The sequence below is a fragment of the Schistocerca cancellata genome, chromosome 8, assembly GCF_023864275.1.
Source record: "Schistocerca cancellata isolate TAMUIC-IGC-003103 chromosome 8, iqSchCanc2.1, whole genome shotgun sequence".
NCBI lineage: Eukaryota > Metazoa > Arthropoda > Insecta > Orthoptera > Acrididae > Schistocerca > Schistocerca cancellata.
This window is the reverse complement of record NC_064633.1, coordinates 117,395,925-117,410,205: the sequence shown is the minus strand read 5'-3', so window position 1 is coordinate 117,410,205 and position 14,281 is coordinate 117,395,925. Positions and strand designations below refer to the sequence as shown.

General features: G+C 43.6%; 1 protein-coding gene across 1 annotated transcript in view; it reads right to left on the bottom strand.

The window, feature by feature from the left end:
- The window catches only part of LOC126094539 (semaphorin-2A-like), an 807,492-nt gene that overhangs the window by 24,045 nt on the left and 769,166 nt on the right, over nt 1–14,281 (bottom strand). The window contains exons 9-10 of the mRNA XM_049908969.1: nt 2,789–2,953; nt 2,581–2,705 (exon numbers count right to left, since the gene is read on the bottom strand). Coding sequence (XP_049764926.1) covers nt 2,581–2,705; nt 2,789–2,953 — 290 coding nt within the window. The remainder of the gene's footprint in view (nt 1–2,580; nt 2,706–2,788; nt 2,954–14,281) is intronic.

Genomic DNA, 14,281 nt, shown 5'->3' with positions numbered 1-14,281 from the left:
TTCATGAACTGTTCGAACGAGGATTTTTAAGCCACCTCGTTTGTGGGATGACTACATTCCCTAATGAGTCTACCAATGAATCTCACAAGGGGAGGCCGCCAATTGTGAAATTCAGATTCAATTCATACTGCGCATGATAAAAGCTCATGGCCAGAGGTGTAATGTGGCAAAGCACCAAGGTGCACTTCTCAGCCGTTGTCGAGAAAATCGACAGTTAAAATAAACCGTTGCGGTGAAATACTCTTAACGATGAATAGTTATCGACAGCGTCGTGGCTCAGCGGTAAGCGCTCGGGTTCGTAATCCGAAGGTCACTGGATCGAATCTCGCGCCATGCAATTTTTTTTTGTTTTTGTTTTTTGTTATTCAAATGTGTCTACACACACACACACACACACACACACACACACACACACACACACACACATATATATATATATATATATATATATATATATATATATAATTCCCGGCAATCAGTTGCAACAATTATGCATATAATAAGTTGTTGAAGGTCGTTTGTCGTGGAAAAACTGGCGACTTCGAACATCATTATGTTTTCCGCAAACAAAGTTGTATTTCACAAATGTTATTAATTGTCTTCATAATGTTAACCACGTATAGTTAACGGAAGACGTAGAAACGATATTCCGAAACGAATACGTATATATATATATATATATATATATATATATATATATATATAAACTATTAATGAATTGCTTATGCATTTTGGTGAAGGCGGATCGCTCTCTAATTGTACCGCCTCTTTTTTTCCGTTTGTTTAACAGGGTGTACCAAAGCTCTCACGTCCGCACTGATTTTCGACGATGTTATAAGTTGCGCTAGGGACCGCATCTACCTTCTTTCGAAGTTAGCAGGCAACTACGGTTTTATGCGGCGGCTCGTTTCGGCCCATTCAACATCTGTCCAAGTGTAACGAGCGGGTAACGGAGCTTACATTTCATATGCCACAGCAAATTTGTGTTCGTGGGGTTTCTATTCTAATTCGAACGTTTGACATACGCTATACGTATTCGTTTCGGAATATCGTTTCTACGTCTTCCGTTAACTATATATATATATATATATATATATATATATATATATATATATATATATTGAATTAAAAAAACTAATAATAAAAAAAAATAATGTTGCCTGGCGCGAGATTCGATCCGGCGACCTTCCGATCATAAACCCAAGCGCTTACCGCTGCGCCACGACGCTGTATAAAATTATTAACCGTAGAGAGTATTTCACCACAACGGTTTTTTTTAACTGTCGATTTTCTCGACAACGGCTGAGAAGTGCATCTTGGTGCTTTGCCACATTACACCTCTGGCCATGAGCTTTTATTATGCGCAGTATGAATCGAATCTGAATTTCACAATTGGCGGCCTCCCCTTGTCAGTCTGGTATCTGCGTCATCTTTGATTAATTTTATGTGATAGTTTCATTTTAAATCGCTCCGTATGCACTTGTGTATGTGAATGCTTCCAGTGATTGTTCTGTAATCGTCGAATCATACAGCAATGGGGCTTTGTTCCTATTAATGTTTCATACGTAACATTTATTATAAGGCTCGATTTCCAGTCACTGCACGAAGTGTCGATCCTCGGCAGGTCTTCCTGCATTTTGCTAGATTTTCACTTCCTTGGGGTACGCCCGAAGTTACGTGTAAGGATTTCATTTCCGTTGAGGATGACATGCTGTGCTCTATTTGCTAGAAACTCTGCAGTTCAGTCACACGGCTGGTTTGATATTCCGTACGTTCCTATTTCGTGCAGTAGGCGGTGACGCGAAACTGTATCGAACGAGTTCCTGAAGTGAAAGAACACGGCATCAACCCTTTGCGTCTCGACGACGAAAACAGAGAGCTTGGGTTCACACGATCATTGTTTTCGGGAACCTTGCTGAGTCTTACAAAAGAGATTTTCAGTCTCCAGAAATTTCATAACATTTGAGCATAAAACACGTTCCAGAACTCTACAACAAGTCGACATCATCAGACGTTTATGCCTATAGCTTTGAGCATCTGTTCGACGACCATTCCTGAAAACTTGAATGACTTACGCTTTTACAAGTTATTTGTAATGCTTCGCTCCTCCAGAGGCCAGTAGCACACTACTGTTGTAACAGGAGCATATTCTATTAGAATCTTATTTGCACGGAACAGATCTTCCATGTTATTTTGTGTCTTAATAGCGCCTGAATGTTCAAATGACCTCGCTGTGGTGTAAGCCAATTTGAAGCTGATCTTTGTGTGCTGACAACTGCTATTGCTGAGATGAAAATACAGTGACAGTGTAAGCTTAAAATGTGGCAGGTTGATACGCTCAACAGGATGCACAGGCCGTGATGTCCCGTTCACGATTCCAGACGCAACTCACTTTACAGAACTGTATAGAGAATCCACGGGGCTGCTCGTAGAGGCTTCCTATAGTGAAAAAGGGTAAAACATAAATGCAAGTCCTGACGCTCGTGCGAAACTCTTTTTGAGTCTACACGGACCTGAAAAAGAAATACAGTCTTTCTTCGTTATCTCATTAGTTTGGTTTCCCCAATCGTTCTGCCTTACCTCTTTGGATATTTCCATGGCACGTATTGGTTCTCCCTTCATCAAGTCAAAGATGTCTATCAGGATGGAAGAGGACTCATCATTCCTGTCGTACCACTGCACTACCTTGTACACGTGGCCGGTATCTGAAACATCATCGTAACTTGAGGCCTCCAGGAGACAAAAAGAAATAACTGTTGAGTACACGAGACGAGAGCGGAACACTTACTGGTGCCGGCGTAGTAGACGATGTACTCGGCGAGGTCGACCTGGACGCGGTCCACGACGACGTGCGTGAAGAGCACGTCTCGCCTGTAGAACACGGGCTTCCCGTTCTCGTGGGCCACCGCCGAGTCCATTAACGGGTGAGACCGGATAAAGTTGAGAACAGTGTCTGAAACACACCGACAGCTGTTTCCACATGCTATTCGACAAATACTGTCACCAGTGTCTCGTTATACGTAATACCATTCATTTACACTGAAGAGCCAAAGAAACTGGTACACCTGCATAATATCGCGTAGAGCCCCTGCGAGCACACAGAGGTGGCATGGAAGCGACTAACGTCTGAAGTAGAGCTGGATGGAAGGGCTGTCCTTAAATCCATAACAGTACAAGGGGGTTGAGATCTCTTCTGACCAGCACATTGTAAGGCATCCCAGATATGCTCAGCAATGTTCATATCTGGGCAGTTTGGTGGCCAGCGGAAGTGTTTAAACTCGGAAGACTGTTCCTGGAGACACAATGTAGCTGAAACGTCCCCTTTGAACAATTTATACACGACTGTGCTTAACCTGACACACAATATTATTTAGCGCAACGCAATCTGACTATCGATGATCCCTGCAAAAGAATGGCCCTGACTAACTTTAACCTATACCTTTCACAAATCACTTACCTCACAAAAATCTTCGTTACTCGAACTACTGCAATACAGCGAGCGCCACTATTGCCAGCTAAATAAAAGATTCAAACTACTGAAGGCACTAACTACTGATAGGGATAGTTAGCAAATGAAAGATATTAATAGAGAACAAACAATGTATTTACCTTAATAGTCATAATATATATAGCAGTTCATGACAAATTACAAAACTCCGCCATCTCTCTCCCCACATCCACCACTGCTGGCGGCTCACCTCCAACTGCGCAATGCTACGCGCTGTTCACATCCAGCTGCCGCTGCCCAACACTACAATGGCAGACAACAATGTAAACTAGCCACAGACTGCACACAGCACAGCCAGTGATTTTTCATACAAAGCGCTACGTAACGTTGCCAATAAGAAAACATAAACAGCCTACTTACATAGCAATTCTGGACGTGTCCTGCTCGAATTGTCCAAGTCCGTCAGAATGCACAGTGGACATGAAAGGATGTAGGTGATCAGATAGGATGCTTACGTACGTGTCATCTGTCAATGTCGTATCTACATGTATCGTGGGTCTCATATCACTCCAACTGCATAAGCCCCACACCATTACAGAGATTTCTCCATCTTGAACAGTCCCCTGAATATATTCAGGGCCCATGGATACATGAAATTGTCTCCATACCCGTACACGTCCAATCGCTGGATCGATGATTTTAAACGAGATTCAGCCGACGAGACAATATGTTTCCAGACATCAACAGTTCAATATCGGTGCTGACCGGGCTATGCGAAGCATAAGGCTTTGTGTCGTGCTGTCATCAAGGGTACACGAGTGGGCCTTCAGCTCGGAAAGCCCATATCGATGATTTTTCGTTGAATGGTTCACACGCTGACACTTGCTGATGCCTCAGCATTGATATCTGCTGACATTTGCGGAAGGCTTGCACTTCAGAAATCGCTCAAATTATTCTAAGCACTATGGGACTTAACATCTGGGGTCATCAGTCCTCTAGACTTAGAACTACTTAAACCTAACTAACCTAAGGACATCACACACATCCATGCCCGAGGCAGGATTCGACCTGCGACTTTAGCAGCAGCGCGGTTCCGGACTGATGCGCTCAAACCGCTCGGCCACAGCGGCCGGCGGTTGCACGTCTGTCACGTTGAACGATTCTCTTCATTCGTCGTTGTTCCCATTCTTGCAGGATCTTTTTCCGACCACAGGGATGTCGGAGATCTGATATTTCACCGAATTCCTGATATTCAAGGCACACTCGTGAAATGTCATGCGGGAAAATCCCCACTCCATCGCTACCTCGGAAATACGGTATCCCATCGCTTGTGCGCCAACTATAACACCACGTTCAAACTCACTTAAATCTTGATAACTTGCCATTGTAGCAGCTGTAACCGATCTAACAACTGCGCCAGATACTTGTTGTCATATATTGGCGTTGCCGACCGTAGCGCCGTCTTCTGCCTATTTACATATCTCTTTTTTTGAATATGCATGCCTATACCAGTTTCTTTGGCGCTTCAGTGTATTTAACATCAGCGGATCACAGATTTTCTTATACTTTGTACCACTGTCTTATTCATGCATTACGGTTTAAATGCATCTTCTTTTTATCAATCTTTCTATTGCTTGGCAGACATACACATGGATCTATTAGTAGCCAATTTCTTAATTTCTGCGCAATTAGAATCTCCTGTATTGTGTATAGCTTGTTTTAAAAATGGCAGTAGTGGTATTCCGCGGGATACCTTTCGTCGTAATGTTCCTTCCAGGATGTTTAGGAGCTGGTAGAATCGTATTTCATGACCAATCCACACGAGTCTTCGTCGCTCCATTGTGCTCCTAAATTCTCTTTCTTCTGCAATTCTTTACAGGATTTGGTTGTTGATGGTCTTACGTGTCCACTTAATGTTGAACATGCCTCTCCAGCACCATATTTCAGACGCTTTCATTTTAGTTTTGCCTATTGCTCATGTTTCGTAACCATACAGTGTTACTCTTCAACTACTTATCCTCCCTACATTAGCGATGTTGTTCGAAAAAGCCTTTTTATTTTATTACAACTGTGTGCCGGGCCGAGACTCGAACTCGGGACCTTTGCCTTTCGCGGGCAAGGTCTCTACCATCTGAGCTACCCAAGCACGACTCATGCCCTGTCCTCACAGCTTTACTTCCGCCAGTACCTCGTCTCCTACCTCGTAGAGGCCTTACCCGCGGAAGGCAAAGGTCCCGAGTTCCAGTCTCGGTCCGGCACACACTTTTAATCTGCCAGGAAGTTTCATTTCTTATCTTTACTATCGCTCCTCGTTGTTTGTATAATTCTTTAGTTAGCTTTTTGCCTCTAGAGTCCAGTTCAGCCATTGTAAGAATTTTCTTTAGTTTGCTCCAGTGGACACTGCCGAATTGTTCCCTGAGATCTACAAATGCTATATAAATTTTTCTGTTGACCCTAAGGATTTCTTCAGTTACAGTGTGAAGGCATAGGATAGCTTCTCTTGTGACTCATCCTTTTCAGTACCCAAATTGGTCTCCAACCACGTTGGTTTCAATTTTGCTTTTAATGTGTCTGTGTGTTATTCTTGTTAATTTTTTCGAGGTGTGAGTTAGAATGCTCAAAGTGCTGTGACCCTCACATGTAACTGCTTTGTTCTTCTTTGGAATCGTTATCATGATTGGTTACTTAAAGTCTTGTGGGTTAACACCAGTTATATATGCATGTCATTGATTAAGACATTTAATTACACAATACTCTTAATTATAATATTACAGAACAGTAGTGCTAACACCAGAAGTGGAAAGCTGCATAAATTAATAAATATTAACAGTGAAGTGAATAATATTAACTACGTACAAGATAATCTAAACACCAGTGGCATATTTTAGGATTACAAGAATTCTCCGAAATAAAGTGCTTCAGAGGCATCCTTATCAATTATAGACGTACGCTCAACAGTAAAGGCCGATGTTAATATTGGTTTACGGGATCGGTAATTAGCTTTCTTTCCTAGCTACAGATGTACATCAGTTCTCTGTGGATGCGATGGATATCATCAGGAGTCGAGTTTTTGGCACAAAAAAAAGATTTAATGAAGGTAGCTTGTCACAGAACGCAATACAAAGGAGCTTTCTGTAAATGCTTCCTCTGTGCTAGTTACATAAGTGTATAATAAGTGTTAATTCCGCTAGAGAGAGAGACAGAAAGAGAGAGTCGATATATGTTGATAAGAGGATAAAACAGATAGAGAGAGTGTAGAAATCAATGCACTTATCGGCACGCAGCCGGGATAATTGTACATACGACTGGCAAACACGATCAGCATGATGAACGTCACAGGTAAGCGCAGACGTACGCAAATGTTGATCACCAACGTCAAGGGTTGTGAGCATTCCTGAGAAAAACGTTACCAATAAAAATGCCGTGGTCAAGAAATGATGAAATAAACGTTGTATGATTTACTTTTTCAGGTGCAAAGGGAAGCGCTTCTTACATTTCTGCAGGGCGTGGAGATATGTTGAAGCTTCGCTACAAGCCGTAACTTTGTGTTAAACTCCGTTTAAGTATTAAAGTAATATTACTCCTAACGTCTCTACTGAGGAAGTGGAGTTTACGTTTTCCCCATTTAGGTTAAGGATGAACTTTAACAGTGTTTATGACGCACACAGAGCAACTTTGACATTCTCCAAAAATGGACTCAAGACAGACGGCTTTTTAGTCAAGTGTAATCGGAGGCCATAAGCATAATTTTCGTACTTACAATGGAACAGAGCTGATGACACGTCAGTGACATACGATACGAGGAGCGTTTGGAAGCAAAAATACATTCTTGCTTTGGAGAAGAGTGATTAGTATAATATTCACATATTTTTATTTTTGATCCAGCCACATAGTTATGATAATAAGCGTCATCGTTTCTGACACAGATTAGCTCTCATCATCAAAACAAGTGTACATCATGAAAAGTATAGCACCTAACACTGAAGTCTTGGGGCCAGCCGATACTATCGCTTCCCTTGTTACTTTGTAGTCTAAGACTTGACATTTGTTTGATGAGATATCATATCCGAGTGAAACGTAGGCTGCTAAATTTGGCATATACTCGTTAAATGTCGAAGTTAACAGTCTGCAAGGCTTTGTTGAAATGTACAAAGCGCCCGATAAGCTCCTCTTGTTTGTCCTTGTCTAGCTTTAGGTCCTTTGCTGTTTTTATCTACGTAGATGTTACTTCGCGGTATTATAGTTTAAGAGTGTTGTGTGAAGTCCCATTAACAATTGTTCTAGTATTATTCAACTTGTTCTTCGTCTGAGCTCACTATAGCCTTCCAAATTTTTTCGATATTATTTGCAGCAGAGGATTACGCGTATGAGTTGTCGTCCACCAACTCTCAAAGATGTGCCGATAGAGCGCCTGCTGACGTCACCAGAAGTTTTGTATTCCTACCAGTGTCTTAATCTCCAAAGGTCGTTACATCCCGCTAAGAAACAGCATGTGCGAAATATTAAAGCAACAAGATAAATTCCTCTGAATTTGTGTTACGTGCTAGAAATACTTCGTTTACGCCATTTACTTGGTAGAAGAAGGTATTCGTTATTAAAACCTTAGTCATATACCGTGTGAACGCGCATTTATAAAGGCTCAAAACAGCGGCTACGTTTGATGTAAGAAAACCAGGTGGGGCTATAACCTGTGTAGGTCCTGTTGCACAGCGGTGTCCTGGTTCCGCTCTTAGCACCTGCAAGTCTTTCAGCTTTCATCAGAACACCTGCTGTGTGTGTGGTGGGCAGCGCCCGCAGTGTTTGATGATACAGTGCGCACACAGGCCCCTGCGTCCCCTTCAAACTTTATTTGGGGACGTGGCGGTGAGAGACACGCTCGATGGGGAACACTGCACAATATACAAACACGGTCACCCGCAAAATGCTGCTGGCCGTTTTCGTCGAAAGGAGGCAAGCTTGGTCTTTATGAATTTCATACAGCTACATATAAGGTCGTCATAATTACATTACAGTAATGTTGGCTGGCACTAGCGTTTGCTAATCAGACGGAGTGGTCCAGGGCTATGATTCATTGCTGGCGTGTTTACCCCTTTGAGACATGAATTTTCTTCTCGAGGAGGAGGAGGAGGAGGAGGATATTAGTGTTTAACGTCCCGTCGACAACGAGGTCATTAGAGACGGAGCGCAAGCTCGGGTGAGGGAAGAATGGGGAAGGAAATCGGCCGCGCCCTTTCAAAGGAACCATCCCGGCATTTGCCTGAAGCGATTTAGGGAAATCACGGAAAACCCAAATCAGGATGGCAGGAGACGGGATTGAACCGTCGTCCTCCAGAATGCGAGTCCAGTGTGCTAACCACTGTGCCACCTCACTCGATTTCTTCTCGAGGGAGTAAAATTTTTTCTTATACAGGGTGTTACAAATAGGTACGGGCAAACTTTCAGGAAACATTCCTCACACACAAAGAAAGAAAATATGTTATGTGGACATGTGTCCGGAAACGCTTACTTTCCTTGTTAGAGCTCATTTTATTACTTCTCTTCAAAGCACATTAATCATGGAATGAAAACACACAGCAACAGAACGCACCAGCGTGACTTCAAACACTTTGTTACAGGAAATGTTCAAAATGTCCTCCGTTAGCGAGGATACATGCATCCACCCTCCGTCGCATGGAATCCCTGATACGCTGATGCAGCTCTGGAGAATGCCGTATCACAGCCGTCCACAATACGAGCACGAACAGTCTCTACATTTGGTACCGGGATTGCGTAGACAAGAGCTTTCAAATGCCCCCATAAATGAAAGTCAAGAGGGTTGAGCTCAGGAGGGCGTGGAGGCCATGGAATTGATCCGCCTCTACCAATCCATTGGACACCGAATCTGTTGTTGAGGAGCGTACGAACACTTCGACCGAAATGTGCAGGAGCTCCATCGTGCATGAACCACATGTTGTGTAGTACTTGCAAAGGCATATGTTCTAGCAGCACAGGTAGAGTATCCCGTATGAAATCATGATAATGTGCTCCATTGAGCGTAGGTGGAAGAACATGGGGTCCAATCAAGACATCACCAACAATGCCTGCCCAAACGTTCACAGAAAATCTGTGTTGATGACGTGATTGCACAATTGCGTGCGGATTCTCGTCAGCCCACACATGTTGATTGTGAAAATTTACAATTTGATCGCGTTGGATCCGTAAAGAGAACATTTGCACTGAAATGAGGATTGACACATTGTTGGATGTACCACTCGCAGAAGTGTACCCGCGGAGGCCAATCAGCTGCTGATAGTGCATGCACACGCTGTACATGGTACGGAAACAACTGGTTCTCCCGTAGCACTCTCCATACAGTGACGTGGTCAACGTTACCTTGTACAGCAGCAACTTCTCTGACGCTCACATTAGGGTTATCGTCAACTGCACGAAGAATTGCCTCATCCATTGCAGGTGTCCTCGTCGTTCTAGGTCTTCCCCAGTCGCGAGTCATAGGCTGGAATGTTCCGTGCCGATCAATTGCTTCGAACGTCTTTCTGTCGGGACACCTTCGTTCTGGAAATTTGTCTTGATACAAACGTACCGCGCCACGGCTATTGCCCCGTGCTAATCCATAGATCAAATGGGCATCTGCCAGCTCCGCATTTGTAAACATTGCACTGACTACAAAACCACGTTCGTGATGAACACTAACCTGTTGACGCTACGTATTGATGTGCTTGCTGCTAGTACTGTAGAACAATGAGTCGCATGTCAACACAAGCCCAGAAGTCAACATTAGCTTCCTTCAATTGGGCCAACTGGCGGTGAATCGAGGAAGTACAATACATACCGACGAAACTAAAATGAGCTCTAACATGGAAATTAAGCGTTTCCTGACACATGTCCACATAACATCTTTTCTTTATTTGTGTGTGAGGGATGTTTCCTGAAACTTTGGCCGTACCTTCTTGTAACACCCTGTATGGTAATCCTCTAAGGTGATTTTCTTATGATTTTAGATGCAAGATTTATGCAAAAAAAACATGTTTTCAAAACATACTTCGTACACTTGGCTTCAGGTTATGATCTAAAATAACCAATTACAAAATATTCTCTATTGTAATAAGGGATAAAAATAACAATGTTCAGTTATATAGCGGAATATAGCGAAACAACCACAATATTCTGGAGGTCACGAGCTGCTCCACATTGGCAAGAGCTGCACATTGCTATACTGACTTGCTGACATTATCACGGTGAGGCTCAACAGCTGGCAGCACTTGCGCATGATGAAAAGCCTGAACACTCACAAATGTGTACCGCAGTTACTCACAACTCACAAATGTGTACCTCAGGTTTCCTTTGGGAAAAAATATTTTGTTGCAGCTAAGACACAATAAAATTTATTGTATACAATTTGGGTAGAGAGTCTGAAAGGGCTAAACAACCTGAGATAGGTCAGAGACAGAAACTTTCATGCTTGATTTTATTCAAATAGCCTTGTTTCCAAATTATCTGTTTCTTGTCGCTCACATGGAAGTGTTTCATAACAGAAAGTGTTAATTCATGGGGTGATCGGACACAGTACCGTGAGCGTAAAGCATGAAGCAATGTTGGAGAAATTTAAGGGTACAAACTCTGATAGAAACGCTTTGAACGACGTGATACGTATGGTTGCGTAATCATAAACCAGGATTAGTTACAGAGACTTCCTGGCAGATTAAAACTGTGTGTCGGATCGAGACTTGAACTCGGGACGTTTGCCTTTTGCAGGCAAGTGCTCTACCGACTGACCTACCCAAGCACGACTCACGACCCGTCCCCACAGCTTTAATTCCTCGTCTCGTCTCCTACCTTCCAAACTTGCCCGCGAAATGCAAAGGTCCTGAGTTCGTGTCTTGGTCCGGCAAACAGTTTTAATTTGCCAGGAAGTTTCATATCAGCGCACAGTCAGCTGCAGGGAGAAAATTTCATTCGAGTTCATACAGATTGGAACTTTAATCTGTAGACAGCGTTGAAACGAAACGTATGAAGCGCAAATCGCAATTTCTCCTTATTTCTCTAGTCAAATGTAACTACCGGTTTGTAATTAAAATAAATACAATTAATTGTTAATTTACCCAACGAAAGGTGAATGAGTGTATGGGGAACAACTTCTATCAGCTGAATTACACTGAAAGAAATGAAACTGACGTTATGGAGAGTAACTGAATGAATGAAATGCAGTTAACGCGAAAGTATATCAGTAAGATCTGTTCATAAATGCTGAATCAGAAGTGTATACAAAAATGTTGTGACACTTGATTTCATTCATTTCACTCAATTTTATTCAGTTGGTACAAATTCCCGTGCCAGGGGTTCTCTGCCACATCCGTTCCTCCAGCGGATCTACACTCCTGGAAATTGAAATAAGAACACCGTGAATTCATTGTCCCAGGAAGGGGAAACTTTATTGACACATTCCTGGGGTCAGATACATCACATGATCACACTGACAGAACCACAGGCACATAGACACAGGCAACAGAGCATGCACAATGTCGGCACTAGTACAGTGTATATCCACCTTTCGCAGCAATGCAGGCTGCTATTCTCCCATGGAGACGATCGTAGAGATGCTGGATGTAGTCCTGTGGAACGGCTTGCCATGCCATTTCCACCTGGCGCCTCATTTGGACCAGCGTTCGTGCGGGACGTGCAGACCGCGTGAGACGACGCTTCATCCAGTCCCAAACATGCTCAATGGGGGACAGATCCGGAGATCTTGCTGGCCAGGGTAGTTGACTTACACCTTCTAGAGCACGTTGGGTGGCACGGGATACATGCGGACGTGCATTGTCCTGTTGGAACAGCAAGTTCCCTTGCCGGTCTAGGAATGGTAGAACGATGGGTTCGATGACGGTTTGGATGTACCGTGCACTATTCAGTGTCCCCTCGACGATCACCAGTGGTGTACGGCCAGTGTAGGAGATCGCTCCCCACACCATGATGCCGGGTGTTGGCCCTGTGTGCCTCGGTCGTATGCAGTCCTGATTGTGGCGCTCACCTGCACGGCGCCAAACACGCATACGACCATCATTGGCACCAAGGCAGAAGCGACTCTCATCGCTGAAGACGACACGTCTCCATTCGTCCCTCCATTCACGCCTGTCGCGACACCACTGGCTGCACGATGTTGGGGCGTGAGCGGAAGACGGCCTAACGGTGCGCGGGACCGTAGCCCAGCTTCATGGAGACGGTTGCGAATGGTCCTCGCCGATACCCCAGGAGCAACAGTGTCCCTAATTTGCTGGGAAGTGGCGGTGCGGTCCCCTACGGCACTGCGTAGGATCCTACGGTCTTGGCGTGCATCCGTGCGTCGCTGCGGTCCGGTCCCAGGTCGACGGGCACGTGCACCTTCCACCGACTACTGGCGACAACATCGATGTACTGTGGAGACCTCACGCCCCACGTGTTGAGCAATTCGGCGGTACGTCCACCCGGCTTCCCGCATGCCCACTATACGCCCTCGCTCAAAGTCCGTCAACTGCACATACGGTTCACGTCCACGCTGTCGCGGCATGCTACCAGTGTTAAAGACTGCGATGGAGCTCCGTATGCCACGGCAAACTGGCTGACACTGACGGCGGCGGTGCACAAATGCTGCGCAGCTAGCGCCATTCGACGGCCAACACCGCGGTTCCTGGTGTGTCCGCTGTGCCGTGCGTGTGATCATTGCTTGTACAGCCCTCTCGCAGTGTCCGGAGCAAGTATGGTGGGTCTGACACACCGGTGTCAATGTGTTCTTTTTTCCATTTCCAGGAGTGTATTTCAAAGTACTTCGTAAGTAAGAGTAGGAAACATAAATGACCATGAAAAAACGTACTCAATATACGTAGTTGTGGACGAAATATCCAAGATGATTATTCATTCATGCAGACCTACAATTGTCGTACAAAAGTTACGGAAAGGTATAACCGCCGTTTGATGGTATGATATGCTTTATTACACGGTCTACATTTCAGCCTTCTGTGGAATAAATGAATATACGACGAAAGTACAAATAGCAGAAAATCGGAGGGGGGGGGGGGGGGGTAATATGATTAATGTATAGATCCCACGATTTGTTTTCTTACTTACATGTCAGAAATCACCTGAAATATATATCTTCGATTACTTATACCTGGTGTTTCGTATGTAAAGGTGACAATATTTTTGTGGTATTTTAACTGGCTGGCTATTTTCACGATTTGTTGACAGGATAATAATATTAAATAAAACGGATGACCAGATCACAGGTTTACTCTTCGTTTCACTGTGTCGAAGCAGTAGCGAACATAAACATAAGTGAAATGATCGTCAAAGATCATCACAGAGACATTACAAAATGGCTCTGAGCACTATGGGACTTAACATCTATGGTCATCAGTCCCCTAGAAGTTAGAATTACTTAAACCTAACTAACCTAAGGACATCACACAACACCCAGTCATCACGAGGAGAGACATTACAGACTGCACCATGTAATGTATGGTATGTGAAAGAACTAACTCCTGGAATTGTTCATTTAAGACGCTGTTTACCTTATCTTTGCAACAGATACAAGATGTCAGAATTTATATTATATGACATAGAGAAACAACTTCATAGTGTGCACGAAAAGATCGCGATACCTACCATCATAATTTAAGAGATGTAGAAGCTAAACTTAGTGAAACCATTAAATATTTGATACGTGGTTCGTTATAAAAATAAATAGTTATAAACATCTCAAGGATTACAACCATCATATATAAGAGCACGTTTGATACATATGAAAAAATGGTTTTAAACATAGTTAAAAGATAAAGTCCCTTTTACACTGTATGTGTGTGC